The sequence below is a fragment of the Anas platyrhynchos genome, chromosome 16, assembly GCF_047663525.1.
Source record: "Anas platyrhynchos isolate ZD024472 breed Pekin duck chromosome 16, IASCAAS_PekinDuck_T2T, whole genome shotgun sequence".
In the NCBI taxonomy this organism is placed as follows: domain Eukaryota; kingdom Metazoa; phylum Chordata; class Aves; order Anseriformes; family Anatidae; genus Anas; species Anas platyrhynchos.
This window is the reverse complement of record NC_092602.1, coordinates 14,143,159-14,170,883: the sequence shown is the minus strand read 5'-3', so window position 1 is coordinate 14,170,883 and position 27,725 is coordinate 14,143,159. Positions and strand designations below refer to the sequence as shown.

General features: G+C 39.0%; 1 protein-coding gene across 7 annotated transcripts in view; it reads left to right on the top strand.

Moving 5' to 3' along the window:
* The window catches only part of GLT1D1 (glycosyltransferase 1 domain containing 1), an 86,859-nt gene that overhangs the window by 50,102 nt on the left and 9,032 nt on the right, over positions 1-27,725 (top strand). For 4 of the 7 annotated variants that reach the window (XM_038187430.2, XM_038187428.2, XM_027469877.3 and 1 more), the window contains one exon: positions 1,635-1,733. In XM_038187430.2, the coding sequence (XP_038043358.1) occupies positions 1,635-1,733 (99 nt within the window). Of the gene's footprint in view, positions 1-1,634; positions 1,734-10,942; positions 11,446-11,527; positions 25,149-27,725 lie in introns of those variants that run through there. The other 3 variants (XM_072024587.1, XM_072024588.1, XM_038187432.2) reach the window with 2 other exon arrangements.

The following is a 27,725-nucleotide window of genomic DNA, read 5'->3' as shown; positions in this document are numbered from 1 at the left end:
TCTCATGGAAATTTTAAGCTATTAACACGTTGATTAGTCACAGCATTCCTTCACTGTTCAAAACATAATTGGGTCTATACATGACCAGTCAGGGTATTTTTGTCTCCAGTTTTGTCTAAACAATTCTCTTGTTTTTGTTTTTGTTTTTGTTTTCGTTTTTTTTTTTATTTATTTCATTTTCTCTTGTTTTTAACTTGGAGTTTTACTTTCTTGTTTCATAGAGTGAAGGAAAATTGCTCCCCACCCAGGAGCAATTAATGACAGTAATTAAAAAAGCATTCACTCAGAAGTGACAGGGAAACAGTACGAAATGGATTGAAGATTTGGGGGAGAGAATAGCTTTCTGTTTTGACACTGTGATAATTGTGCAATATGAGTTTTTCTAGGTTTACAGTCAATGCATCTCAAGAATCCAAATTCATCAATAGCAATTAAAATTTTAGATTAGGATATGCATGAGTAAGAGAGCTGAGTGGCCAGGATTTGCATACTAGGTACTTCAAAATCTAAGCCATATTTTTTAAAGTTGCCTGGCCTTAGGTCTCTTGGAAATGGTTTACTGGCTTTGAACAGATTTTGTGCTGCATCTCTTCTCCTGATCCTGCAGGCAGCCTGAAGTGCTATCAGCTAGCTACCTCATACTACCATGTTGAGACCTCCATGCTTCCTTTCCTTTTTTTGTTACTGTATATGTTTACATAAACATATATGCATATACATACATAAGTATATAAATAATATAAGTATCTTATGTATATAAGTAATATACATAAGTGAATAAATAAATCAAACAACCAGCCCACGGTTTATGTGGAATCAAATTCTACTTCTTCAGATGTATCCCTTAGTCTCTGACGAATCCTATGCCAATAGCTTTGTAGGTAATATGTTTTGAAAGTGTAATGTTCCGAAAGCATAACCTTTTCTCTACCCTCCTTGGGGTAGATTTTTTTTTTTTTATTGTTCACAGACAGAAACTATGTCACTGCATGCTTCCCTATATTCCCTGAACACTCAAAGTCCAAGACTGGCTATAGAGACAGACACTGTCAAAAGCAAAATTCCTTCCAGAGCTTTATATAATGAATAGGAGTCAGAATTGAGGAGAAGGAGCCACTGTGACCTTTGCTCTCATTGGTGCTGCCCACTTCTCTCCAGTTCTGCACATGTAGAAAATATGTGAAAAAATGTGTTTTAATGGAGCAAGAGAACAGATATTCTATGTTGGGGAAAGTTGGCTTTTTGTGCTATAATCTCATCCGTGCACGATAATGGTAGAGTGACAACTCTGTCAAGAACTTCCAATGGGAAACAAACTGCATACTTGAGGAATAAAAGAATAAAGGATGACAAAGCTATCCCTTGATTTTCTGAATTGATTATTGCTTCTGAAAATATTTTCAACATTACAAGACTGATAAAAATGTACAGAAAATATTTCAGCGAAGGTCCATATATGAGTTCACCTTTAGAAATGATATTTTTCAGCTAAAAGTTTGAAGAGAAAGAAAGATTGGATTAATTGCTTCTGCTTTTCATTTTAATGTTGTCATCATTAACATCTAAAAATCCCTATATCCTAATAATCCGTTTATCCCTATAAACAGTTGTTTCCTTTCTTCGTATTCCTCTAGGCAATGGATTTAGATATTCCAGTGCTGGCAAGGAACATTCCTGGGAATGCAGCAATAATAAAACATAAGGATACAGGACTACTATTTTCAGATCCCCAGGTAACAAAACAACAAAGATTTAAACTAGTTTTCTTTCCCTCCAGAATTTAGGTTGACTTTCCATTACATGCTGGTGTCTCTCTGGAAACTTGGCTTTTAAGCTGAGCAGTTTATCTCAGATTCTGCTTTAACTCTAGGTGTTAGATTGCCTTTCTGGAAGCTTTGCTGTTGTCTCAGTTTTGCAGTTCACTAAACTTTTACTAGGTGTCAGCCTTGCTGAATGTTTGCCTTGCCTGTGCTGCTTTAGAGCCTGCCCTCTGAATGGGGCTCTGTTCTCCTCAACTTAGAATCATAGAATCATAGAATATCCTGAGTTGGAAGGGACCCCTAAGGATCATCAAGTCCAACTCTTGACTTGTTGCACTTCAGTTTTGAAGGTTCCATAAGCAAACTTTGCAATAAATATTATGCATCTGTCACATTTCTTTCCAAGCACTAACTGAAATATGAACTCACATTAGACAACCAGTAGCTGACAAAAAGAAGTGTAAGCCTGAAGTTTTAGATAATGTATTATCTAGCAGTAAATGTTCATATAAAGCAATATTAACTCAAAGATATTACTTGGTCAGAAAGTAATTAATGACTAAAATTAAGCAATATTTTAAAATAGATTTTCTGGGAAGATAAGTAAGAGTGGGGAGAGGGGGAACACAACTCTGCATATGTAAATGCTGCAATTTTTTATTTTATTTTTTATTTTTTTATTTTCTTGTTGGTTTGTGGCTTTGCTGTTACATATTTGTTTATGTTGTGGAAGCTGACTTTCAGATGCAGATTCGTTTATGTTTTAGTTCATTCCTTTTTCTTATGTGGTTACCCTAACTATAAAATACTGGAGGAAGTCTATGGTAGCTGCTTTTAAAGCCTCTATTCTAAAATATTACACATAGACTTTCTTGTCCTCTTATTTTTTTTAACTTGTCTAAAGACTGACTGTAACATTCTGTTAAAAAAAAAAGGATTTTTTTTGTAGTCGCTACTTTTGATTATGAAAAGGGAAGGATTATTTTTCATGGGTGAAAATTTTCATGGACTAACACCTTGGGCTTTTGGTTAATGGAAGATAAAGTTGGTTTTTATGAGGAGGAAACATATCCTACATTGCTCTGATGGGATCCTCTACAACTTCAAGAAAGTAGAATTGGACCAGCAAACATCATCTGCAGTGTGTAGTTCTCATCATAAATATGATCTAAGAGGCATTGTGTTGTGTTTTCAATTGGTTTGGTATGTCAGCATATTTTATTATTTATTTAGTTCACCTATTTTAATCATTTCCTGCTCTGGTCATATATATCATCATGTATAGAAAACCCATATTTAATTTTAAAACTAGTCATGAACCTATTTTGCAAGAGTTCATTCCTTTTACGATCAATTAACTAACTAACCGTGATGGCAGTTAGGGAAGAAAGCATTAAAATAATCAACTTGCTTATTACCATTATTCCATAAAACAGATTTTCCTAGATACCAATTATTAGCTAAATCCTTATTGTTTTTATCTAATTGCAAGATTAAATAAAATTTACAGGAGCAGTCTATTTGATAATTTTGCAAAGTACAAACTGTATCATATTTATCCAGTTTGTGGAATGTGTGATTAATGTATCCTATTAAATGGTGTTTAAGGAAGGTGAGTTGTCTCTGTTAGTTTTTGTTGTTGTTTTGTTTGTTTAATGGAAAAAAAATTCTTGTAGCTCCTTTTTTTTTTTTTTTTTTTTTCCTAGAATATTCAATGTTTCCAATGGTTCTACAGAAAGATTTCTTTGTTAACTTCTGGAATTTATTTTGCTGGGGAAGCAGTCTCTCTTCTTGAGATAACCCTTGGTAATGGGGTACTTTCAGGGTAGTGGAGGCTGAGATACAAAGCTAATTATAAAATTAGTTGTACATGTGTACATGTATTCCTTGTAAGCAGCCCATTGCCTTCCATATGCTTCTTCAGAACTTTAAGGATATACGACCATGTTGAACTCACACACTGATGTCTCTCCTGATATTAATTCTGATACATTCTGTCTGGTGGTTACCTCAACATGCTCGCTATATTTGGCTTGGAATTCAGATACATTATTCATTCATACCAGACCCAATTAGTTTCATCATACATCTTTGTAAGAAGTCTCCTCTGTGATCTCAAAGCATCCTACATTCCAACTGTTTGGAATTTGAGATCAATTAAAAATATGCTATAATTGCCTTATATAGAGGAATGCATAATTTTGAGCACAGAAGTTCCAGTGATATCAGTTACTGTCACATGGATAAGGACTTTATTTTATTTCAGAGTTAGAGTCACAGACTTATTGTTCCCAGTTTTGCTGTTATTCTGTCCCAGTGGGCCACAAGATCTCTTTTTAGTGAAGATGGTAACTTGCATTAGCATATTAGCTGTCAAACTCCTAGGTAATATTTGTACTGGAATCACATGTTTGTGCAGTTAGCCTATCTTAGAAAGGAAAGTAATATCTCTTTTTTCTCTGTAAAACAGCAATTGTATATTATATTATAAAAGCCCTTCTATAATTCTGTTGGTGTCAAGTAATGTATCAGAGAGGGTTTTGTTGTCGTGGAACTTGAGGCTGGGAATGATAAGGTTGAGTCCCTATGGGTTAAGATCAGCAGGAAGGCCAACAAGGCAAGCATCCTGGTGGGGGTCTGTTATAGACCACTGAACCAGGATGAGGAGACTGATGAGGAATTCTACAGGCAGATGGCAGAAGTTGCAAAATCATCAGTGCTTGTTCTCTTGGGGGACTTCAACTTCCCAGACATATCCTAGAAGCACAACACAGCCCAGAAAAAGCACTCTAGGAGGTTTCTGGAAAGTGTGGAAGATCATTTCCTTACGCAGCTGGTTAGTGAGCCTACCAAGGGTGCCCCTCTAGACCTGTTCACAAACAGAGAAGAACTGGTGGGAGATGTGGTGGTTGGGAGCTGTCTTGGGCAGTGACCACGAGATGGTAGAGTTCTCCATTCTTGGCGAAGTCAGGAGGGGGATCAGTAAAACCGCAGTCTTGGACTTCCGTAGGGCTGACTTTGAGCTGCTCACGACACTGGTTGGCAGAGTCCCTTGGGAGGTGGTTCTGAAGGGCAGAGCAGTCCAGGAGGGATGGGCACTCTTCAAGAAGGAAATCTTAATGGCTCAAGAGCAGTCTGTCCCCACATACCCAAAGACGAGCCGGCGTGGAAGAAGACAGGCCTGGCTGAGCAGAGAGTTGTGGCATGAGCTTAGGAGAAAACAGAGGGTTTATAATCTTTGGAAAAGAGGATGGGTCACTCAGGAGGACTATAAGGATGTTGTGAGGCTGTGCAGGGACAAAATTAGAAACTGGCTGGATGGCCGGGCCCAAAGAGTCGTGGTGAATGGAGTCAAGTCCAGTTGGAGGCCGGTCACTAGTGGTGTCCCCCAGGGCTCGGTACTGGGGCCAGTCCTCTTTAATATGTTTATCAATGATCTGGATGAGGGGATCAAGTGCACCCTCAGTAAGTTTGCAGATGACACCAAGTTAGGTGCGTGTGTCGATCTTCTCGAGGGTAGGAAGGCTCTGCAAGAGGATCTGGATAGGCTGCACCGATGGGCTGAGGTCAACTGCATGAAGTTCAACAAGGCCAAGTGCCGGGTCCTGCACCTGGGGTGCAATAACCCCAAGCAGAGCTACAGGCTGGGAGATGAGTGGTTGGAAAGCTGCCAGGCAGAGAAGGACCTGGGAGTATTGGTTGATAGTCGGCTGAATATGAGCCAGCAGTGTGCTCAGGTGGCCAAGAAGGCCAACGGCATCCTGGCTTGTATCAGAAGCAGTGTGGCCAGCAGGGCTAGGGAGGTGATCGTCCCCCTGTACTCGGCTCTGGTGAGGCCGCACCTCGAATACTGTGTTCAGTTTTGGGCCCCTCGCTACAAGAAGGAGAAGGAGGTGCTCAAGAGAGTCCAGAGAAGGGCAACAAAGCTGGTGAGGGGCCTGGAGAACAAGTCCTACGAGGAGTGGCTGAGGGAGCTGGGATTGGTCAGCCTGGAAAAAGGGAGGCTCAGGGGCAACCTTATTGCTCTGTGTAGGTACATTAAAGGAGGCTGTAGCGAGGTGGGGGTTGGTCTATTCTCCCATGTGCCTGGTGACAGGACAAGAGGGAATGGGCTAAAGTTGCACCAGGGGAGGTTTAGTTTGGATATTAGGAAAAACTTCTTTACCGAAAGGGTTGTTAGGCATTGGAATGGGCTGCCCAGGGAAGTGGTTGAGTCACCATCCCTGGAGGTCTTTAAAAGACATTTAGACGTAGACCTTAGTGATATGGGTTAGTGGAGATGGGTTAGTATGATTAGTGTTAGGTCAGAGGTTGGACTAGGTGATCTTGGAGGTCTCTTCCAACCTAGATGATTCTGTGATTCTGTGGTTCTGTGAACTATCAACATTTGCAAATGGGTCAGAAAAATATTTGTTTGCAGAATAATACCCAAATCCAATGCAAAGCAGTTGAGGTACTTTCTTCTTGCATGGATGTCGAATGAATGCCAATCATCTTTACTCATGGTTTTTAAGATAAATTAACCATTCACATTTGTTGTTCCTTATCTCCCCAAGCCATGTCAAATACAGCTTTTAAACCACTGTATACAGTCTATTGTTTGCTTCTCTTTTTCCCCATCCTGAGGTCTGTATCTCCTTTCATCTCCACCTGTGTGGCAATTTGTTAAACTGCTCTGCTCTTCCATTTTCCTGCAGCTTACAACATTCTTTCTCTTTGTTGAGCATTCTCCTTTTCTTAAACTGTGGTGGAAAAAATAAGTTTCATTCACAAACACAAGAATGATCTTTCTTCAGCTGCTTAGTGCCCCATACCTCCATGAGAAAAAAAGAGGCCTTTGAAAATGAGGTTTCTTATTCTTCTCAGGATGCCAAATCTCAACTTGATAAAATTCTAACTCATAGCATGTTTCATCCTTCTGACCTCTTGTCTCTATCCACCATTTTCTGTAAATCGAAGTGTTTATTCCATTCCACACAGAAACATGAGTTTAAAGAGACTGACATGTCTATTTTGTCATACAGGTTTGTCCTTTAGTCTTTGGATGAAAGTTTGATCTAAAAGTATACACTGCAAAATGTCCAAGTTTATCCTTAGGAAAGTCAAGTAAAAGAAGGACAAGGTTAAGGTCTGCTCAGCATATGAAATCCATTCTTCTTTTTAGCCCAAAGCTAAACCAGACCACAATCCAGAAACAAACGGGAAAAAATAAATAATGAAAATCTGGAAGACTCCAAGTGAGTCTATGTGGACTCTGAATGGAGATCCGAATGGAGGCAGCTCATTACACTGAGAATAAGTTCTAGTGTGTTACATATTAGGGAAAATGCTTTTAATGGTATGGAGAGATTAGTACTTTGTTCACATGGTTGGGAAAGTCTGTTTCTGTCTAGCAGAAGCTTAAGCACCAAATATTTTTAAGAAAATGTAAAAGGAATCTTCACTGTTTCAGATGAAGAGAACCTATTTGGTTGTGATGATATAGACTATATTATAGAGCAAGAGTAGAAAACGGTGCTTGTTTTCAAGTTGTACTGGGGAGGGAAAGTTTTGTAATATTGTAAGCCTAAATATGAGCCATCGTGTTTGGTTTGTGGACCAGCTTATCTTTTGAAAGCTAAATTAGAGGGATAGAAATTGACTGTTTCATAACTTGTATATTGTTTTAAACCGTGAATGTTGTTGGCATTCTTCTTCTATTCTTGATGAAAGAGAGCTTTTGTGGTTTATAGGAAAGTAGGAAATTGTAGTCATCATTAATCATTTCCACAAATGCTGAGGTTTCATGTATGGAAATAGAGAAGGCCTTGCCAATCACTGAAGACAATACTCAGATGGAAACAGCAGTTAAAGTAAAGGTGAAAGCTATGAAACATTTTGTCCTTGATACTACATCATCTGTGCACCTTACTTTTAAATCACATCTTGATCCTGCCATTACTTGAATTTGCAAGTGTATGGAATATATGACACTGAGTTAATGTGACCTGAAAGAAAAAATGATAAGAGAGAAGAATAGCCAGCTGCTTTGGGGCAAAACCATGTTAAAATGGAAGACACAAAGAGTTACTCAGCATCCTAAGGTTCAAAATTATGGGTCCAGCATCTGTGAAATCTCACAGAAGGAGCTGAATAAACAGAAGGAAGTAAATAAACTTCAAAGGCATAAAGCAAGGGGCCAAGCACAGACTGAATTTGATTGTGAGCAGGATTCAGAAAGACTACTGCTAGCAGAGAAAACTTTTGAAGTTTTAAGAGAGAAACACAGCTCAGCTGGGTACTGGCAGTGATACACTGAATGCACATTGTTTTCCTCTGCCAAATGTGGGTCAGTGCCATTCCTACCAGGATTTAAAACCAGAATGCTGCTGAAATTTTAGACCTTTGAACCTTGGTTCTGAATAGATTAATTTGTAATGTGTGCAGTGCCAGCAATCACTGTTTACACTCTTCTAGAAATACTGACCCCTTGCCCCGTGAAGTACACAGATGTGCCAGCAAACTTCTGAGCTTTGCCTGCCACTAGGTAGGTATGTTGCTAATCTGAGTTGTAGCTGGCATTTGCCTTTCCTAGAGTAACTCTCTGATGTTTAAGAATCATGTCCTTTTATCTGCTGAAGCTGATATTAAATGGTTTAATTGCAGAATTACTTTCATTATATAAATAATATATTAACAATGCATCTTATTTTCATCATGTGTGAGCTGTGGCACCAATGAAATTCTCATGGTAATTGAAGGAATATTTGTTCTTCTTTTTCAGTTCACTCATTTTGTTGCTTTATCTTCCAGATAGTGGTATTTCTTGGTTCCTGCAAAATATTATACACAATTTCTTTAGGTACTATATAAAAAAGCTGACATTTTCTTTAAAGATGATTGGTCAATTTACCAGGAGAAAAATCTACTGTGGATGTTTGCTGTTGAAAAATGTCAGTGTTCGAAGTGAAGTGCTACACAAAAAGAGGGCACATGTAATATCACTTAACGGATGTACATTAGATGATCTTCTCCCCTGTTCTTCTGGGTTGTGTCTAACTACATAAGAGAGTGCGCAAATATTTGTGCAAACATCACTTGCAGAAATACAGCATAACTGCTGATTAATACACATTACCACACTGTAAGTAGTTTGCATATCATAGGCTTCTAGAAAGAAAAATGAAATCCTTGATTTTCTGAACAAGCTCTGAGTACTGAATGTCTGCATTCTGCATGTGCCCCTGCTTCAGACACACCATGAAATTTTGACTGAAATGCAAGTCAGTTGGAGTTAATGACGACACCTGATAAATGAAGTTATTGCTGTCTAAAGCTCACTAACCAAAACTGAGAACAAGCTAAGCCAGATGCTCCAGGAGTACAAGGCAAAACCCAGATAAGTCACAGCAAATCTTCCCATTGGCTTCCAGTCTGATAGTGACTTGTAGGTGGTCACATTTGATTAGTAGAAGTAGGGATAAAGCTGAGAAGTCCTTATTCCCAGTGCCTCAGTATTTTTCCATTTGCTTTTTCTCACTCCTGCAGTTTCTCAGCTTTTATGTTTGGCATTTTCCTGAAATTATCCCCAGCACTAAATATTGTAACTGTGAAGAAGGATCTCATTTCTTCTATCAATTACATGTTTCCAAATTTTTGTCTTCTATATTCACATTTTAAAAGAATGCTAATAGGACTACCTGTCAAGAAATGTTACATTGCTGCTTCTGTTCTTAGGTAATTTACATAAATTATTTTTAAACATTACTTTAAATAAAATCCTCCACAGGAGCATAAAATTAAAGTTGGAATGTAGTTCAGTGTGAACGGTATTTATTACTATGATTAGACAGGCAATTGGATGAAACCAGCATAAGTCATGTAAGACGTTCCTACCTTCCTTGTTCTGTATTCTTGGCAGATACGGAGGAAGGAAATGAACAGATATCTGAAGTCATAGTCCTTGGCTGGATCTGCAGTGTCTGATAGATGTGGCCTCAGGCTGCTCTCTAGACCAGACTCACCTGTCAGAAAACACCTGAATGCCAGGTAGTTGCAGATGGAAGGCAGTGTGTGGCCCTCATGGCTATTCCAGAGGCCATTCAGCACTGTGTGGACAGAGACAGCATGAGAGCAGAGTTTGGGAATGGAGTGGACAGAGCCTGAAGTTGGGCTGGAGTTCTGCAGCACATCAAAGGGGAGAGTGTGTGGTGTGCCATGGTTTTCTAACAGGCATTAGTGAAATGCGTTTGGGGTGCTGTATGTGCTGAGATCACTGGGCAAGGAGTGGGGCATTTTTGCACCTATTAACCATGCAAGTTGAAAAACATCTCTGCAAAGATTATAATGTGGTGCTGATCCCATGTAAAATTTGAGGTTAATATGCATGTGTGAAAATCATCTTCATCTGGTCTTTACCTATGTAGGTTTGTAACTGAGGTTACAAATCTTTCAAACAGAACTGACATGTGCATCTCTGACTATTTAAATCTCATGTCAGTGATGCATATATTGATAGTTTGTCTTGTCAGTGAGAGTCAAGGCAGTGATTATAACATGTTTGATGTGATTTCACGTACCAGTGTTTCCCAAGGGTCATGCTATAGTTATGTATTATGCATAGCCATAACTTTCATTACAACAGCAGCATTGATTCTGTGGTAACCAAAGATTTTATATTTATGTATTTGTTTATATAACTGTGCACTTAGGTTTTCAAGTACAGTTTGCTAGTTAAGCTAGTGTTGATATAAATGCTGTGGCTATTTATGATGCTTCTTTCATAGCTGACGGTTTGTGTAAATAATATATCCCCTTTCTGCCACCCTTTTTTGTCCCCCGTGTCCTTATGCGCCGATCTGCACTACCAATCGTGTAGTAATGTATTACCTTAATTTTCCATTGGCACATTAGCTATCTGCATTTCTGAGCCAAACCAAGACAATATTTTGCAAAGATCTGAGCCCATTTGTAATCAAGCTGAAGTATTGGAAGTTGTCTCTTGATAGAATATTAGATCAGCTGCTCAGAATAGATTAGTTCAGATATCAAATCTCCTTTCATATGTTTGAAGTTCACAAAGTCTCTTCCCTTGAACTAAATTAGAGTGACAGAGGAGCAGACAAAGGAATAGTTGTAATCTGCCAGGTCTAGTATTTTACAAAACACAGTTAATGGAAATTCATATATGGCTTTTTTTGCAGAGCTTGATGAACTTAGACTGCTGGATCTGTAACTGTCCAGATGCAACAACTCTGGAAGATCTTGTTGCTGCATGCCTGCTCTTAACTTTGTACTGTGACTATTTTTATATTTTGGCTATCTTTGTGTAGTGAGTTTTTCAGTTTCACTACAAAATAACTAAACATGTTACGATAGCAATGAGATATAAGCTTAATTGGGCTGAGATCAAATAATCTGATGCCAGCTCTCCTCCATGCAGGAAACCAGGTGAATTGTTTAATTTATAGCCAGTGTGGCTTTGTAACACTTGGGTAGGCAAACAATTTTTGTGGCATTAAATTCATTGCCTATACTTGTCCTAACACCTATGGGATTTGCCTTTGATTTTAAATGACTTGGTGGGCTGAATAAAAGTTATAATTATTTATTGATCATTGCTTATAAATAAACTATGGTACTTGACCTTGAAAAATGACTTTGAACAGCTCTGTTTATTGGTTCACAGATGAAGTGTTTTACTGTAATCAAGCAACCAGTACAAGTTATTTCAGAATCATGAGAACTTCAAGGAACCTTTAATTTATTATATTCTTTATCTTTTTTAGGAGTTTGTTGTGCTGTCCAAGAGTTTGATGAATGACCCCATTATGGAAAGAGAAATTGTAAAAAGGGCCAAAGACTATGTGAAGAAACATCACTCATGGGAATGTGAAAGAAAAGCCTATCAGACTCTTGTCCTAAGACTGCAGTGAATTGCAGAACTAAGTTGATACCTAGCAATCTGTGTAGAGCGCCTTAATAATGATGTAAACGTAATTAGTTTTGGGTTTCTCTGGGTTTCTTTTTAGAAGAGATAGTAAGACATGCATTATTATTCTATTCAAATACACCAACATCATAGGAGTTTCCTGCTACTTCAAACTATCAAATTTATCTAATTCAACACAGCCTCTAGTGTACCAATTCATCACAGACCAGTATCGTTTTGTAAGATTACACAGGAGAAATATACTCCTTGAACAGACACAAATTCTTTGTTGTTGTAAGGCTCAAAGGGAGGATGATTTCTTGTATACAGTGGAGCACTCAACCACAAAGAGCTTATGTTAAACATGATTGTTACATCGTAAGAAAATGCAGTACCATTTTGCTTTCCAATTATACCAATCTGAGTGTATTTGGGTACATGAGACATACATACAAGTTCATAAAACCACATTTAATTACATATATAGAGTACAAAAATATTAAGATGAAAGCTTTCTTAAAACTAGAAGATGGACATGTCTATTGAGTGCATAAAGATTTGTGGGCCAAAACAGCAAACAGAGTGTTGATGCTTAGAGAAAATGAGAAGTACAGGAAATGTTTAACTGCCCTGGACGTACCTGAATTCCTTTCAGATAAGCCGGTATGGATGAACAGTCCCATGCCTGCATTTTTTCTTGGGTCCTGGGAGTAGAGCATCTACGTTAGCACAGCACTGACAAGCATACATGGCTTCAGATTCCAGAACTGCACAGCAGTGTCCTCGGCAGCAAGAGGTGCTTGCAGGCAGAAATGCTTTGTTATGTAAACTACCTCTTGCCAGTTACTTTGGTACCTCAGTGATTTACCTATTTAATAAAAGATTTATGAGAGCTGTAAAATGGAATGAAGGAAAAAAACAAAGGTATTTTCAATTTACTATGTATTTTGGTACTGTTCATTCTCATTTGTGGTTCTCAGTATATATTTTAACATACTGCATCAGGCCATTTTAAAGGGAGACGTATTTGTGCTTGAAGTCCATAATAATAATTTTTGCTGTTGCAATGTTTATGGACATATGCTTGATTTCATAACTGGTCATCAAAGAATTTGTATTTATAGAAAAATGAGTGTCATACTTCTAATTCTTACTGGAAAACACTATATGCTTTATATAGGCTTGATCCTGCCCCAATGAGAACCAGTGAGTTTTCTGTTGATTTGAGTGGCTATTGAGTCAGACTTTTCTTTGTAATAACGAAGTTCAGTGTGTGTTTTAAGCTTTTGTCTGTGTTTTGGATATTTTGCAATTGTTGAGACAGTAAACAAGAAAGGAATTTGAATATTGTGTATTGATCTCTCCAAAACATATCCACTTCTATTGTAGTGTGCTCAGCCTTGCCTTCAGAAACGTGGGACATCACAACCTCCAAGGACAAAATGGGCCTAATCTCAAACCTGAGAATTGCTACGTTTCCTTTTAAGCACATTTCTACTAAATATTTTTCATGTCCTTTGACATGCTGAATAGTAAATACACGTGCACTAGTTGTCGGTTTAGAAGCCGCCAGCCAACATCTATAACTGAACAGCTTCTAAACCTGCAGCTCCATCTTTCTTTTGACATGTCACTCCCTCCATTACCAGAGAGTAGCAGGGCCTCTCATGAGACTGCAGCATCTCTTTTAGCCATAGCAAGCTATGCACTAATGGAGGAACCCAATGACACTTTTAGCATGTTGTATGTGGTAGGGCACATTTATAGGCAATAGCCATAAATGGTCTTTTTTTGTTGTTTTTTAACAAACTGAGCCTAGTGCAGGGCATCCTGTTCTTCTCACAACATCTCCCAGACCTCCTCTGCCAGTGTGTCTCTGATACTTTGCTTATTTGGCTTTGATCTATAAGCCTTCCCCAGCCCATTTCCTATAGCATTTATTGTCCTCTGAGAAATGCAGGTTATTAAAAACAAATAAACAAGTACATAACATGGGAGATAAATCAGCTATATTTCAAAGCATTGAGCTAATGGTAAACGATTGGAAATAGTAATGATCAGAGAGCTTTTTCCAAAGTGTGATATACTTATTACCAAGCTTCAAGGAACGAAATACATTGAACTGGAATTTGCTCTATTTCCTGCAAAACAAAACATGTGCAAGTGAGAAACTCTGCTACCCCTCAGAATGTAATTAACATATGATTTTTCAGGCTGTATTTAATCTATAAATATGAAAACTGCATCTGGGAAACAGCATGCTCATTTGCATTTGATAACCATACCAGCAGCACAAACAACCTGTCTGCAATATATGCATTAAAAAATAAAAAAAAAAGAAAAAAAAAGAAAAAAAAGGAAGAAGCCAAAATAGTGGTGAGCTCAGCCCGCAGGACTGTTTTACAGTCATCAAACAAGGCAGCGTTCATCAATCAAGGGCATTCAGCTTTGATATCATTTATCACATGGGCTTGTGTTCTGCCACATGAAGCTTGTCTAGTGAGGCTAAAAGGTTGGGGCAACAACTGCTAGGGAATTTCATCACAATAAATTACAGTTGAATTTTTGTTCTAAATTTAATTCAGTGTTATGTTCCAGGCCCATAAATATTCAATGAGTCTTGTAAGTCATTGTAAAGAAAATATTAGACCCTGTACAGGCAATTTTAGGTATAATTATCTTTCATATGACTTCACTCAAACGATTTTACATTTAAGAATAATCCTTTTGTTGTCCTGCAGCCCTAATTATGGTATTTATCTTCCACCTTCAAAGCCCCATTTCTTATCCTAGCAGCTTTTTAAGCAAGGCACACCTCATTGGGATACAGATACAGCTCCAAAAATAGCATGGGTTCTGTTTGCAGGAAAAATCTGCATTGTACATTTACCCCTGTGGCTAATTCTGTATTTCAGGACCTTGAAGTGTACTGTTAATTAATCCAATTACATGCATTTTATTTTGCAATTAATTCTGTCACTGAATCCACAGGAACTGAATGAAAGCTGTGAACCTGTACAATGGGTACTACTATGCCATTTCCTTTCTTGGCACGATTACTTCAGGAGTAGAGACAATTTGGTAGTGTGTGGCAAAACCCAGCTAGAGCCTGTGGTCTGTGAGAATGAGAGCTTCCTGAATTAGGATTTCATTTTAATTAGCCCTAGAGCCTACATAAATGAATTTTTAGACTTATTTTCTGCATTCTCATTTCAGCCTTAACCAGGATATGCCCTAAGAAGGCTGATTCCAAGGTAAGTCTTTTCCAGGTTTGTCCACTCCTGGCAAAAAGTCACATTGGCTCAAAGCAGCCAGGATTTAGCAGCTCCCATCTCCGCAGTCGTGGCTCTGCTGTTCTCCCCAGCATGCAGAGCCCACGCTGCCTGCCCTCCTCTGGTCCTGCTCTGCTCTTACCCCTCAGAGGTTCTCCGTAGGAAGCCAGGGGATCTTTCTCTCTTTCTTCTTAGAGCAAACACAGAATTTGTCAGACTCTTATCCTTTGCCAGTGCTGCAATCAGCAGCTGGCTCTAAGCACTGGCCTCGGGAAAACAGATTGTACTGATCTAACTCTTATCTTAGCAATAACCAGAGTGCCTTGGAGGTGGTCTGTACAACATGTCTGGAGGGGATGCACGTCCTCTGATCAAATCGGGGAAGGGATTTAGATACAGATCTCTAAAGCTTTAAACAAAACAAAAGTCAAGCTTTCCTCTTAGGCTTCATTACAGCTCATTTTAGAAACATTTCAGAAGTCAGATGAGACAAAAAGCAGTGCTCCCAAGGAGCTGGAACATGAATGCGGCTATAAGGTTATTAACACATTCTTTACATAGTTTAACAAAGGCTGTATTTGAGGGGGCTTGGCAATAGTTATTACTAATGTGACATGGCATTCAGAGCATTATCTTTTGAAATTCAAACAGTGTGACTAGAGTTATCAGGGATGCCAGGGTTTGTAGGACCCTTGCATGCTCAGCCATGGTAGCCTGGCTGAGTCAACAGATGAATTCAGAGCCCTTTGGGACACCGCTTTCAATCTCCTGCTCACCTTTGTGGTTTAAGGTCCTGACTGAAGCCTCAGAGCTCTAAATTAGCCAAAGGGAGTTACTTGGTGATCTCAGGGAAATCAGTTTTGATGTTTTGCTATTAACTTACTTGATATATCAGGACTTAAGATGGCAGCCATCAAAAGAAAATGTTAAATTGTATATTGAAAGATTTAAAAGTATGTGTGCTCCTTCTGCAAATATAATTTAGCATCAACATAGATGAAGATTAAGCAATCCAAACATTTGCAAGGTCTACCCTTGTGTTTAATGAATGCAGAACTTCATTCTTCTTTTACGAAACATTTTCTCCTGTCTACTGGGCTCATAACCTGTTCTGTCCCTTTCTCCCCACAGTCTTTTTAATCTTTTAGTCAAAAACCGTTCCACATGAAATTAAAGAAACAGTTTTGTCAAAGGCTTGTCAGAGGAGATGGGTGCTTCCAAGTGGAAACCAATCACTTAATGGCTCAGTGGGATCTGAGCATTTTTTTTCATTAAGTTGTCCAAAGTGATTTCATCACTCCAGACTGTACTTCCCTTCCACCCACCTCTGTGTGGCTGGTCCAAGCCCAGTTGCTTTATTGTTTGAAACCCACACCCCATAGGCAAGCAGGCCTCTGCAGACCAGTCAGCAAGAGCTTGGTATTTCCTGGCACATGTCCTGGTATTCCCAGATGCCATAGGCAAAGTAATTCTGCGTGACACACCCCAATGAAAAGGCTTGATCCTCTAAACATTTAATTATATTCAGAATCTGAGAGTAAAGAGAGAAAAAAAAAAAAAGGAAAAAAAAAAAAAAGACAACATAAGACCAAACTCTCAGAAAAAAATAAGGTTTAATTATTTTTTAAACAAACTAAAATTTCTAAAGAGGTGGGTAACTTTTATGTGCATTCCTCCTTAAATGAACTGTATTTTTGTCAAGTATCTATTGCATGTCATTCCTATGATATCTAATTTTAGGTATTAAATATTGAGGGCACTTGAAATCTCTCATCCTTTATAAAAATGTGGGACAACATTTGTTTTGCCCCATTCTAGAAATTCATTTCCCCTAAAGCATTGCAATGCTTTCCATCATTTATCGGCAGTCCTGGCTATCGGGGGAGGTCCCAGTCGACTGGCGGCTAGCAAACGTGACGCCCATCTACAAGAAGGGACGGAGGGTAGACCCAGGGAACTACAGGCCTGTCAGTTTGACCTCAGTGCCAGGGAAGCTCATGGAGCAGATTATCTTGAGTGTCATCACGCGGCACTTGCAGGGCAAGCAGGCGATCAGGCCCAGTCAGCATGGGTTTATGAAAGGCAGGTCCTGCTTGACGAACCTGGTCTCCTTCTATGACGAAGTGACACACTGGGTGGATGAGGGAAAGGCTGTGGATGTGGTCTACCTTGACTTCAGTAAGGCTTTTGACACCGTTCCCCACAGCATTCTCCTCAAGAAATAGGCTGCTCGTGTCTTGGACTGGCGTACTCTTCGTTGGGTTAGAAACTGGCTGGATGGCCGGGCCCAAAGAGTCGTGGTAAATGGAGTCAAATCCAGTTGGAGGCCGGTCACTAGTGGTGTCCCCCAGGGCTCGGTACTGGGGCCAGTCCTCTTTAATATGTTTATCAATGATCTGGATGAGGGGATCAAGTGCACCCTCAGTAAGTTTGCAGATGACACCAAGTTAGGTGCGTGTGTCGATCTTCTCGAGGGTAGGAAGGCTCTGCAGGAGGATCTGGATAGGCTGCACCGATGGGCTGAGGTCAACTGCATGAAGTTCAACAAGGCCAAGTGCCGGGTCCTGCACCTGGGGTGCAATAACCCCAAGCAGAGCTACAGGCTGGGAGATGAGTGGTTGGAAAGCTGCCTGGTGGAGAACGACCTGGGAGTGATGGTTGCTAGTCGGCTGAATATGAGCCAGCAGTGTGCTCAGGTGGCCAAGAAGGCCAACGGCATCCTGGCTTGTATCAGAAGCAGTGTGGCCGGCAGGGCTAGGGAGGTGATCGTCCCCCTGTACTCGGCTCTGGTGAGGCCGCACCTCGAATACTGTGTTCAGTTTTGGGCCCCTCGCTACAAGAAGGAGAAGGAGGTGCTCGAGAGAGTCCAGAGAAGGGCAACAAAGCTGGTGAGGGGCCTGGAGAACAAGTCCTACGAGGAGTGGCTGAGGGAGCTGGGATTGGTCAGCCTGGAAAAAGGGAGGCTCAGGGGCGACCTTATTGCTCTGTGTAGGTACATTAAAGGAGGCTGTAGCGAGGTGGGGGTTGGTCTACTCTCCCATGTGCCTGGTGACAGGACAAGAGGGAATGGGCTAAAGTTGCACCAGGGGAGGTTTAGTTTGGATATTAGGAAAAACTTCTTTACCGAAAGGGTTGTTAGGCATTGGAATGGGCTGCCCAGGGAAGTGGTTGAGTCACCATCCCTGGAGGTCTTTAAAAGGCATTTAGACGTAGACCTTAGTGATATGGGTTAGTGGAGGACTGATTAGTGTTAGGTCAGAGGTTGGACTAGGTGATCTTGGAGGTCTCTTCCAACCTAGATGATTCTGTGATTCTGTGGTTCTGTGAACTATCAACATTTGCAAATGGGTCAGAAAAATATTTGTTTGCAGAATAATACCCAAATCCAATGCAAAGCTGTTGAGGTACTTTCTTCTTGCATGGATGTCGAATGAATGCCAATCATCTTCACTCATGGTTTTTAAGATAAATTAACCATTTACATTTGTTGTTCCTTATCTCCCCAAACCATGTCAAATACAGCTTTTAAACCACTGTATACAGTCTATTGTTTGCTTCTCTTTTTCCCCATCCTGAGGTCTGTATCTCCTTTCATCTCCACCTGTGTGGCAATTTGTTAAACTGCTCTGCTCTTCCATTTTCCTGCAGCTTACAACATTCTTTCTCTTTGTTGAGCATTCTCCTTTTCTTAAACTGTGGTGGAAAAAATAAGTTTCATTCACAAACACAAGAATGATCTTTCTTCAGCTGCTTAGTGCCCCATACCTCCATGAGAAAAAAAGAGGCCTTTGAAAATGAGGTTTCTTATTCTTCTCAGGATGCCAAATCTCAACTTGATAAAATTCTAACTCATAGCATGTTTCATCCTTCTGACCTCTTGTCTCTATCCACCATTTTCTGTAAATCGAAGTGTTTATTCCATTCCACACAGAAACATGAGTTTAAAGAGACTGACATGTCTATTTTGTCATACAGGTTTGTCCTTTAGTCTTTGGATGAAAGTTTGATCTAAAAGTATACACTGCAAAATGTCCAAGTTTATCCTTAGGAAAGTCAAGTAAAAGAAGGACAAGGTTAAGGTCTGCTCAGCATATGAAATCCATTCTTCTTTTTAGCCCAAAGCTAAACCAGACCACAATCCAGAAACAAACGGGAAAAAATAAATAATGAAAATCTGGAAGACTCCAAGTGAGTCTATGTGGACTCTGAATGGAGATCCGAATGGAGGCAGCTCATTACACTGAGAATAAGTTCTAGTGTGTTACATATTAGGGAAAATGCTTTTAATGGTATGGAGAGATTAGTACTTTGTTCACATGGTTGGGAAAGTCTGTTTCTGTCTAGCAGAAGCTTAAGCACCAAATATTTTTAAGAAAATGTAAAAGGAATCTTCACTGTTTCAGATGAAGAGAACCTATTTGGTTGTGATGATATAGACTATATTATAGAGCAAGAGTAGAAAACGGTGCTTGTTTTCAAGTTGTACTGGGGAGGGAAAGTTTTGTAATATTGTAAGCCTAAATATGAGCCATCGTGTTTGGTTTGTGGACCAGCTTATCTTTTGAAAGCTAAATTAGAGGGATAGAAATTGACTGTTTCATAACTTGTATATTGTTTTAAACCGTGAATGTTGTTGGCATTCTTCTTCTATTCTTGATGAAAGAGAGCTTTTGTGGTTTATAGGAAAGTAGGAAATTGTAGTCATCATTAATCATTTCCACAAATGCTGAGGTTTCATGTATGGAAATAGAGAAGGCCTTGCCAATCACTGAAGACAATACTCAGATGGAAACAGCAGTTAAAGTAAAGGTGAAAGCTATGAAACATTTTGTCCTTGATACTACATCATCTGTGCACCTTACTTTTAAATCACATCTTGATCCTGCCATTACTTGAATTTGCAAGTGTATGGAATATATGACACTGAGTTAATGTGACCTGAAAGAAAAAATGATAAGAGAGAAGAATAGCCAGCTGCTTTGGGGCAAAACCATGTTAAAATGGAAGACACAAAGAGTTACTCAGCATCCTAAGGTTCAAAATTATGGGTCCAGCATCTGTGAAATCTCACAGAAGGAGCTGAATAAACAGAAGGAAGTAAATAAACTTCAAAGGCATAAAGCAAGGGGCCAAGCACAGACTGAATTTGATTGTGAGCAGGATTCAGAAAGACTACTGCTAGCAGAGAAAACTTTTGAAGTTTTAAGAGAGAAACACAGCTCAGCTGGGTACTGGCAGTGATACACTGAATGCACATTGTTTTCCTCTGCCAAATGTGGGTCAGTGCCATTCCTACCAGGATTTAAAACCAGAATGCTGCTGAAATTTTAGACCTTTGAACCTTGGTTCTGAATAGATTAATTTGTAATGTGTGCAGTGCCAGCAATCACTGTTTACACTCTTCTAGAAATACTGACCCCTTGCCCCGTGAAGTACACAGATGTGCCAGCAAACTTCTGAGCTTTGCCTGCCACTAGGTAGGTATGTTGCTAATCTGAGTTGTAGCTGGCATTTGCCTTTCCTAGAGTAACTCTCTGATGTTTAAGAATCATGTCCTTTTATCTGCTGAAGCTGATATTAAATGGTTTAATTGCAGAATTACTTTCATTATATAAATAATATATTAACAATGCATCTTATTTTCATCATGTGTGAGCTGTGGCACCAATGAAATTCTCATGGTAATTGAAGGAATATTTGTTCTTCTTTTTCAGTTCACTCATTTTGTTGCTTTATCTTCCAGATAGTGGTATTTCTTGGTTCCTGCAAAATATTATACACAATTTCTTTAGGTACTATATAAAAAAGCTGACATTTTCTTTAAAGATGATTGGTCAATTTACCAGGAGAAAAATCTACTGTGGATGTTTGCTGTTGAAAAATGTCAGTGTTCGAAGTGAAGTGCTACACAAAAAGAGGGCACATGTAATATCACTTAACGGATGTACATTAGATGATCTTCTCCCCTGTTCTTCTGGGTTGTGTCTAACTACATAAGAGAGTGCGCAAATATTTGTGCAAACATCACTTGCAGAAATACAGCATAACTGCTGATTAATACACATTACCACACTGTAAGTAGTTTGCATATCATAGGCTTCTAGAAAGAAAAATGAAATCCTTGATTTTCTGAACAAGCTCTGAGTACTGAATGTCTGCATTCTGCATGTGCCCCTGCTTCAGACACACCATGAAATTTTGACTGAAATGCAAGTCAGTTGGAGTTAATGACGACACCTGATAAATGAAGTTATTGCTGTCTAAAGCTCACTAACCAAAACTGAGAACAAGCTAAGCCAGATGCTCCAGGAGTACAAGGCAAAACCCAGATAAGTCACAGCAAATCTTCCCATTGGCTTCCAGTCTGATAGTGACTTGTAGGTGGTCACATTTGATTAGTAGAAGTAGGGATAAAGCTGAGAAGTCCTTATTCCCAGTGCCTCAGTATTTTTCCATTTGCTTTTTCTCACTCCTGCAGTTTCTCAGCTTTTATGTTTGGCATTTTCCTGAAATTATCCCCAGCACTAAATATTGTAACTGTGAAGAAGGATCTCATTTCTTCTATCAATTACATGTTTCCAAATTTTTGTCTTCTATATTCACATTTTAAAAGAATGCTAATAGGACTACCTGTCAAGAAATGTTACATTGCTGCTTCTGTTCTTAGGTAATTTACATAAATTATTTTTAAACATTACTTTAAATAAAATCCTCCACAGGAGCATAAAATTAAAGTTGGAATGTAGTTCAGTGTGAACGGTATTTATTACTATGATTAGACAGGCAATTGGATGAAACCAGCATAAGTCATGTAAGACGTTCCTACCTTCCTTGTTCTGTATTCTTGGCAGATACGGAGGAAGGAAATGAACAGATATCTGAAGTCATAGTCCTTGGCTGGATCTGCAGTGTCTGATAGATGTGGCCTCAGGCTGCTCTCTAGACCAGACTCACCTGTCAGAAAACACCTGAATGCCAGGTAGTTGCAGATGGAAGGCAGTGTGTGGCCCTCATGGCTATTCCAGAGGCCATTCAGCACTGTGTGGACAGAGACAGCATGAGAGCAGAGTTTGGGAATGGAGTGGACAGAGCCTGAAGTTGGGCTGGAGTTCTGCAGCACATCAAAGGGGAGAGTGTGTGGTGTGCCATGGTTTTCTAACAGGCATTAGTGAAATGCGTTTGGGGTGCTGTATGTGCTGAGATCACTGGGCAAGGAGTGGGGCATTTTTGCACCTATTAACCATGCAAGTTGAAAAACATCTCTGCAAAGATTATAATGTGGTGCTGATCCCATGTAAAATTTGAGGTTAATATGCATGTGTGAAAATCATCTTCATCTGGTCTTTACCTATGTAGGTTTGTAACTGAGGTTACAAATCTTTCAAACAGAACTGACATGTGCATCTCTGACTATTTAAATCTCATGTCAGTGATGCATATATTGATAGTTTGTCTTGTCAGTGAGAGTCAAGGCAGTGATTATAACATGTTTGATGTGATTTCACGTACCAGTGTTTCCCAAGGGTCATGCTATAGTTATGTATTATGCATAGCCATAACTTTCATTACAACAGCAGCATTGATTCTGTGGTAACCAAAGATTTTATATTTATGTATTTGTTTATATAACTGTGCACTTAGGTTTTCAAGTACAGTTTGCTAGTTAAGCTAGTGTTGATATAAATGCTGTGGCTATTTATGATGCTTCTTTCATAGCTGACGGTTTGTGTAAATAATATATCCCCTTTCTGCCACCCTTTTTTGTCCCCCGTGTCCTTATGCGCCGATCTGCACTACCAATCGTGTAGTAATGTATTACCTTAATTTTCCATTGGCACATTAGCTATCTGCATTTCTGAGCCAAACCAAGACAATATTTTGCAAAGATCTGAGCCCATTTGTAATCAAGCTGAAGTATTGGAAGTTGTCTCTTGATAGAATATTAGATCAGCTGCTCAGAATAGATTAGTTCAGATATCAAATCTCCTTTCATATGTTTGAAGTTCACAAAGTCTCTTCCCTTGAACTAAATTAGAGTGACAGAGGAGCAGACAAAGGAATAGTTGTAATCTGCCAGGTCTAGTATTTTACAAAACACAGTTAATGGAAATTCATATATGGCTTTTTTTGCAGAGCTTGATGAACTTAGACTGCTGGATCTGTAACTGTCCAGATGCAACAACTCTGGAAGATCTTGTTGCTGCATGCCTGCTCTTAACTTTGTACTGTGACTATTTTTATATTTTGGCTATCTTTGTGTAGTGAGTTTTTCAGTTTCACTACAAAATAACTAAACATGTTACGATAGCAATGAGATATAAGCTTAATTGGGCTGAGATCAAATAATCTGATGCCAGCTCTCCTCCATGCAGGAAACCAGGTGAATTGTTTAATTTATAGCCAGTGTGGCTTTGTAACACTTGGGTAGGCAAACAATTTTTGTGGCATTAAATTCATTGCCTATACTTGTCCTAACACCTATGGGATTTGCCTTTGATTTTAAATGACTTGGTGGGCTGAATAAAAGTTATAATTATTTATTGATCATTGCTTATAAATAAACTATGGTACTTGACCTTGAAAAATGACTTTGAACAGCTCTGTTTATTGGTTCACAGATGAAGTGTTTTACTGTAATCAAGCAACCAGTACAAGTTATTTCAGAATCATGAGAACTTCAAGGAACCTTTAATTTATTATATTCTTTATCTTTTTTAGGAGTTTGTTGTGCTGTCCAAGAGTTTGATGAATGACCCCATTATGGAAAGAGAAATTGTAAAAAGGGCCAAAGACTATGTGAAGAAACATCACTCATGGGAATGTGAAAGAAAAGCCTATCAGACTCTTGTCCTAAGACTGCAGTGAATTGCAGAACTAAGTTGATACCTAGCAATCTGTGTAGAGCGCCTTAATAATGATGTAAACGTAATTAGTTTTGGGTTTCTCTGGGTTTCTTTTTAGAAGAGATAGTAAGACATGCATTATTATTCTATTCAAATACACCAACATCATAGGAGTTTCCTGCTACTTCAAACTATCAAATTTATCTAATTCAACACAGCCTCTAGTGTACCAATTCATCACAGACCAGTATCGTTTTGTAAGATTACACAGGAGAAATATACTCCTTGAACAGACACAAATTCTTTGTTGTTGTAAGGCTCAAAGGGAGGATGATTTCTTGTATACAGTGGAGCACTCAACCACAAAGAGCTTATGTTAAACATGATTGTTACATCGTAAGAAAATGCAGTACCATTTTGCTTTCCAATTATACCAATCTGAGTGTATTTGGGTACATGAGACATACATACAAGTTCATAAAACCACATTTAATTACATATATAGAGTACAAAAATATTAAGATGAAAGCTTTCTTAAAACTAGAAGATGGACATGTCTATTGAGTGCATAAAGATTTGTGGGCCAAAACAGCAAACAGAGTGTTGATGCTTAGAGAAAATGAGAAGTACAGGAAATGTTTAACTGCCCTGGACGTACCTGAATTCCTTTCAGATAAGCCGGTATGGATGAACAGTCCCATGCCTGCATTTTTTCTTGGGTCCTGGGAGTAGAGCATCTACGTTAGCACAGCACTGACAAGCATACATGGCTTCAGATTCCAGAACTGCACAGCAGTGTCCTCGGCAGCAAGAGGTGCTTGCAGGCAGAAATGCTTTGTTATGTAAACTACCTCTTGCCAGTTACTTTGGTACCTCAGTGATTTACCTATTTAATAAAAGATTTATGAGAGCTGTAAAATGGAATGAAGGAAAAAAACAAAGGTATTTTCAATTTACTATGTATTTTGGTACTGTTCATTCTCATTTGTGGTTCTCAGTATATATTTTAACATACTGCATCAGGCCATTTTAAAGGGAGACGTATTTGTGCTTGAAGTCCATAATAATAATTTTTGCTGTTGCAATGTTTATGGACATATGCTTGATTTCATAACTGGTCATCAAAGAATTTGTATTTATAGAAAAATGAGTGTCATACTTCTAATTCTTACTGGAAAACACTATATGCTTTATATAGGCTTGATCCTGCCCCAATGAGAACCAGTGAGTTTTCTGTTGATTTGAGTGGCTATTGAGTCAGACTTTTCTTTGTAATAACGAAGTTCAGTGTGTGTTTTAAGCTTTTGTCTGTGTTTTGGATATTTTGCAATTGTTGAGACAGTAAACAAGAAAGGAATTTGAATATTGTGTATTGATCTCTCCAAAACATATCCACTTCTATTGTAGTGTGCTCAGCCTTGCCTTCAGAAACGTGGGACATCACAACCTCCAAGGACAAAATGGGCCTAATCTCAAACCTGAGAATTGCTACGTTTCCTTTTAAGCACATTTCTACTAAATATTTTTCATGTCCTTTGACATGCTGAATAGTAAATACACGTGCACTAGTTGTCGGTTTAGAAGCCGCCAGCCAACATCTATAACTGAACAGCTTCTAAACCTGCAGCTCCATCTTTCTTTTGACATGTCACTCCCTCCATTACCAGAGAGTAGCAGGGCCTCTCATGAGACTGCAGCATCTCTTTTAGCCATAGCAAGCTATGCACTAATGGAGGAACCCAATGACACTTTTAGCATGTTGTATGTGGTAGGGCACATTTATAGGCAATAGCCATAAATGGTCTTTTTTTGTTGTTTTTTAACAAACTGAGCCTAGTGCAGGGCATCCTGTTCTTCTCACAACATCTCCCAGACCTCCTCTGCCAGTGTGTCTCTGATACTTTGCTTATTTGGCTTTGATCTATAAGCCTTCCCCAGCCCATTTCCTATAGCATTTATTGTCCTCTGAGAAATGCAGGTTATTAAAAACAAATAAACAAGTACATAACATGGGAGATAAATCAGCTATATTTCAAAGCATTGAGCTAATGGTAAACGATTGGAAATAGTAATGATCAGAGAGCTTTTTCCAAAGTGTGATATACTTATTACCAAGCTTCAAGGAACGAAATACATTGAACTGGAATTTGCTCTATTTCCTGCAAAACAAAACATGTGCAAGTGAGAAACTCTGCTACCCCTCAGAATGTAATTAACATATGATTTTTCAGGCTGTATTTAATCTATAAATATGAAAACTGCATCTGGGAAACAGCATGCTCATTTGCATTTGATAACCATACCAGCAGCACAAACAACCTGTCTGCAATATATGCATTAAAAAATAAAAAAAAAAGAAAAAAAAAGAAAAAAAAGGAAGAAGCCAAAATAGTGGTGAGCTCAGCCCGCAGGACTGTTTTACAGTCATCAAACAAGGCAGCGTTCATCAATCAAGGGCATTCAGCTTTGATATCATTTATCACATGGGCTTGTGTTCTGCCACATGAAGCTTGTCTAGTGAGGCTAAAAGGTTGGGGCAACAACTGCTAGGGAATTTCATCACAATAAATTACAGTTGAATTTTTGTTCTAAATTTAATTCAGTGTTATGTTCCAGGCCCATAAATATTCAATGAGTCTTGTAAGTCATTGTAAAGAAAATATTAGACCCTGTACAGGCAATTTTAGGTATAATTATCTTTCATATGACTTCACTCAAACGATTTTACATTTAAGAATAATCCTTTTGTTGTCCTGCAGCCCTAATTATGGTATTTATCTTCCACCTTCAAAGCCCCATTTCTTATCCTAGCAGCTTTTTAAGCAAGGCACACCTCATTGGGATACAGATACAGCTCCAAAAATAGCATGGGTTCTGTTTGCAGGAAAAATCTGCATTGTACATTTACCCCTGTGGCTAATTCTGTATTTCAGGACCTTGAAGTGTACTGTTAATTAATCCAATTACATGCATTTTATTTTGCAATTAATTCTGTCACTGAATCCACAGGAACTGAATGAAAGCTGTGAACCTGTACAATGGGTACTACTATGCCATTTCCTTTCTTGGCACGATTACTTCAGGAGTAGAGACAATTTGGTAGTGTGTGGCAAAACCCAGCTAGAGCCTGTGGTCTGTGAGAATGAGAGCTTCCTGAATTAGGATTTCATTTTAATTAGCCCTAGAGCCTACATAAATGAATTTTTAGACTTATTTTCTGCATTCTCATTTCAGCCTTAACCAGGATATGCCCTAAGAAGGCTGATTCCAAGGTAAGTCTTTTCCAGGTTTGTCCACTCCTGGCAAAAAGTCACATTGGCTCAAAGCAGCCAGGATTTAGCAGCTCCCATCTCCGCAGTCGTGGCTCTGCTGTTCTCCCCAGCATGCAGAGCCCACGCTGCCTGCCCTCCTCTGGTCCTGCTCTGCTCTTACCCCTCAGAGGTTCTCCGTAGGAAGCCAGGGGATCTTTCTCTCTTTCTTCTTAGAGCAAACACAGAATTTGTCAGACTCTTATCCTTTGCCAGTGCTGCAATCAGCAGCTGGCTCTAAGCACTGGCCTCGGGAAAACAGATTGTACTGATCTAACTCTTATCTTAGCAATAACCAGAGTGCCTTGGAGGTGGTCTGTACAACATGTCTGGAGGGGATGCACGTCCTCTGATCAAATCGGGGAAGGGATTTAGATACAGATCTCTAAAGCTTTAAACAAAACAAAAGTCAAGCTTTCCTCTTAGGCTTCATTACAGCTCATTTTAGAAACATTTCAGAAGTCAGATGAGACAAAAAGCAGTGCTCCCAAGGAGCTGGAACATGAATGCGGCTATAAGGTTATTAACACATTCTTTACATAGTTTAACAAAGGCTGTATTTGAGGGGGCTTGGCAATAGTTATTACTAATGTGACATGGCATTCAGAGCATTATCTTTTGAAATTCAAACA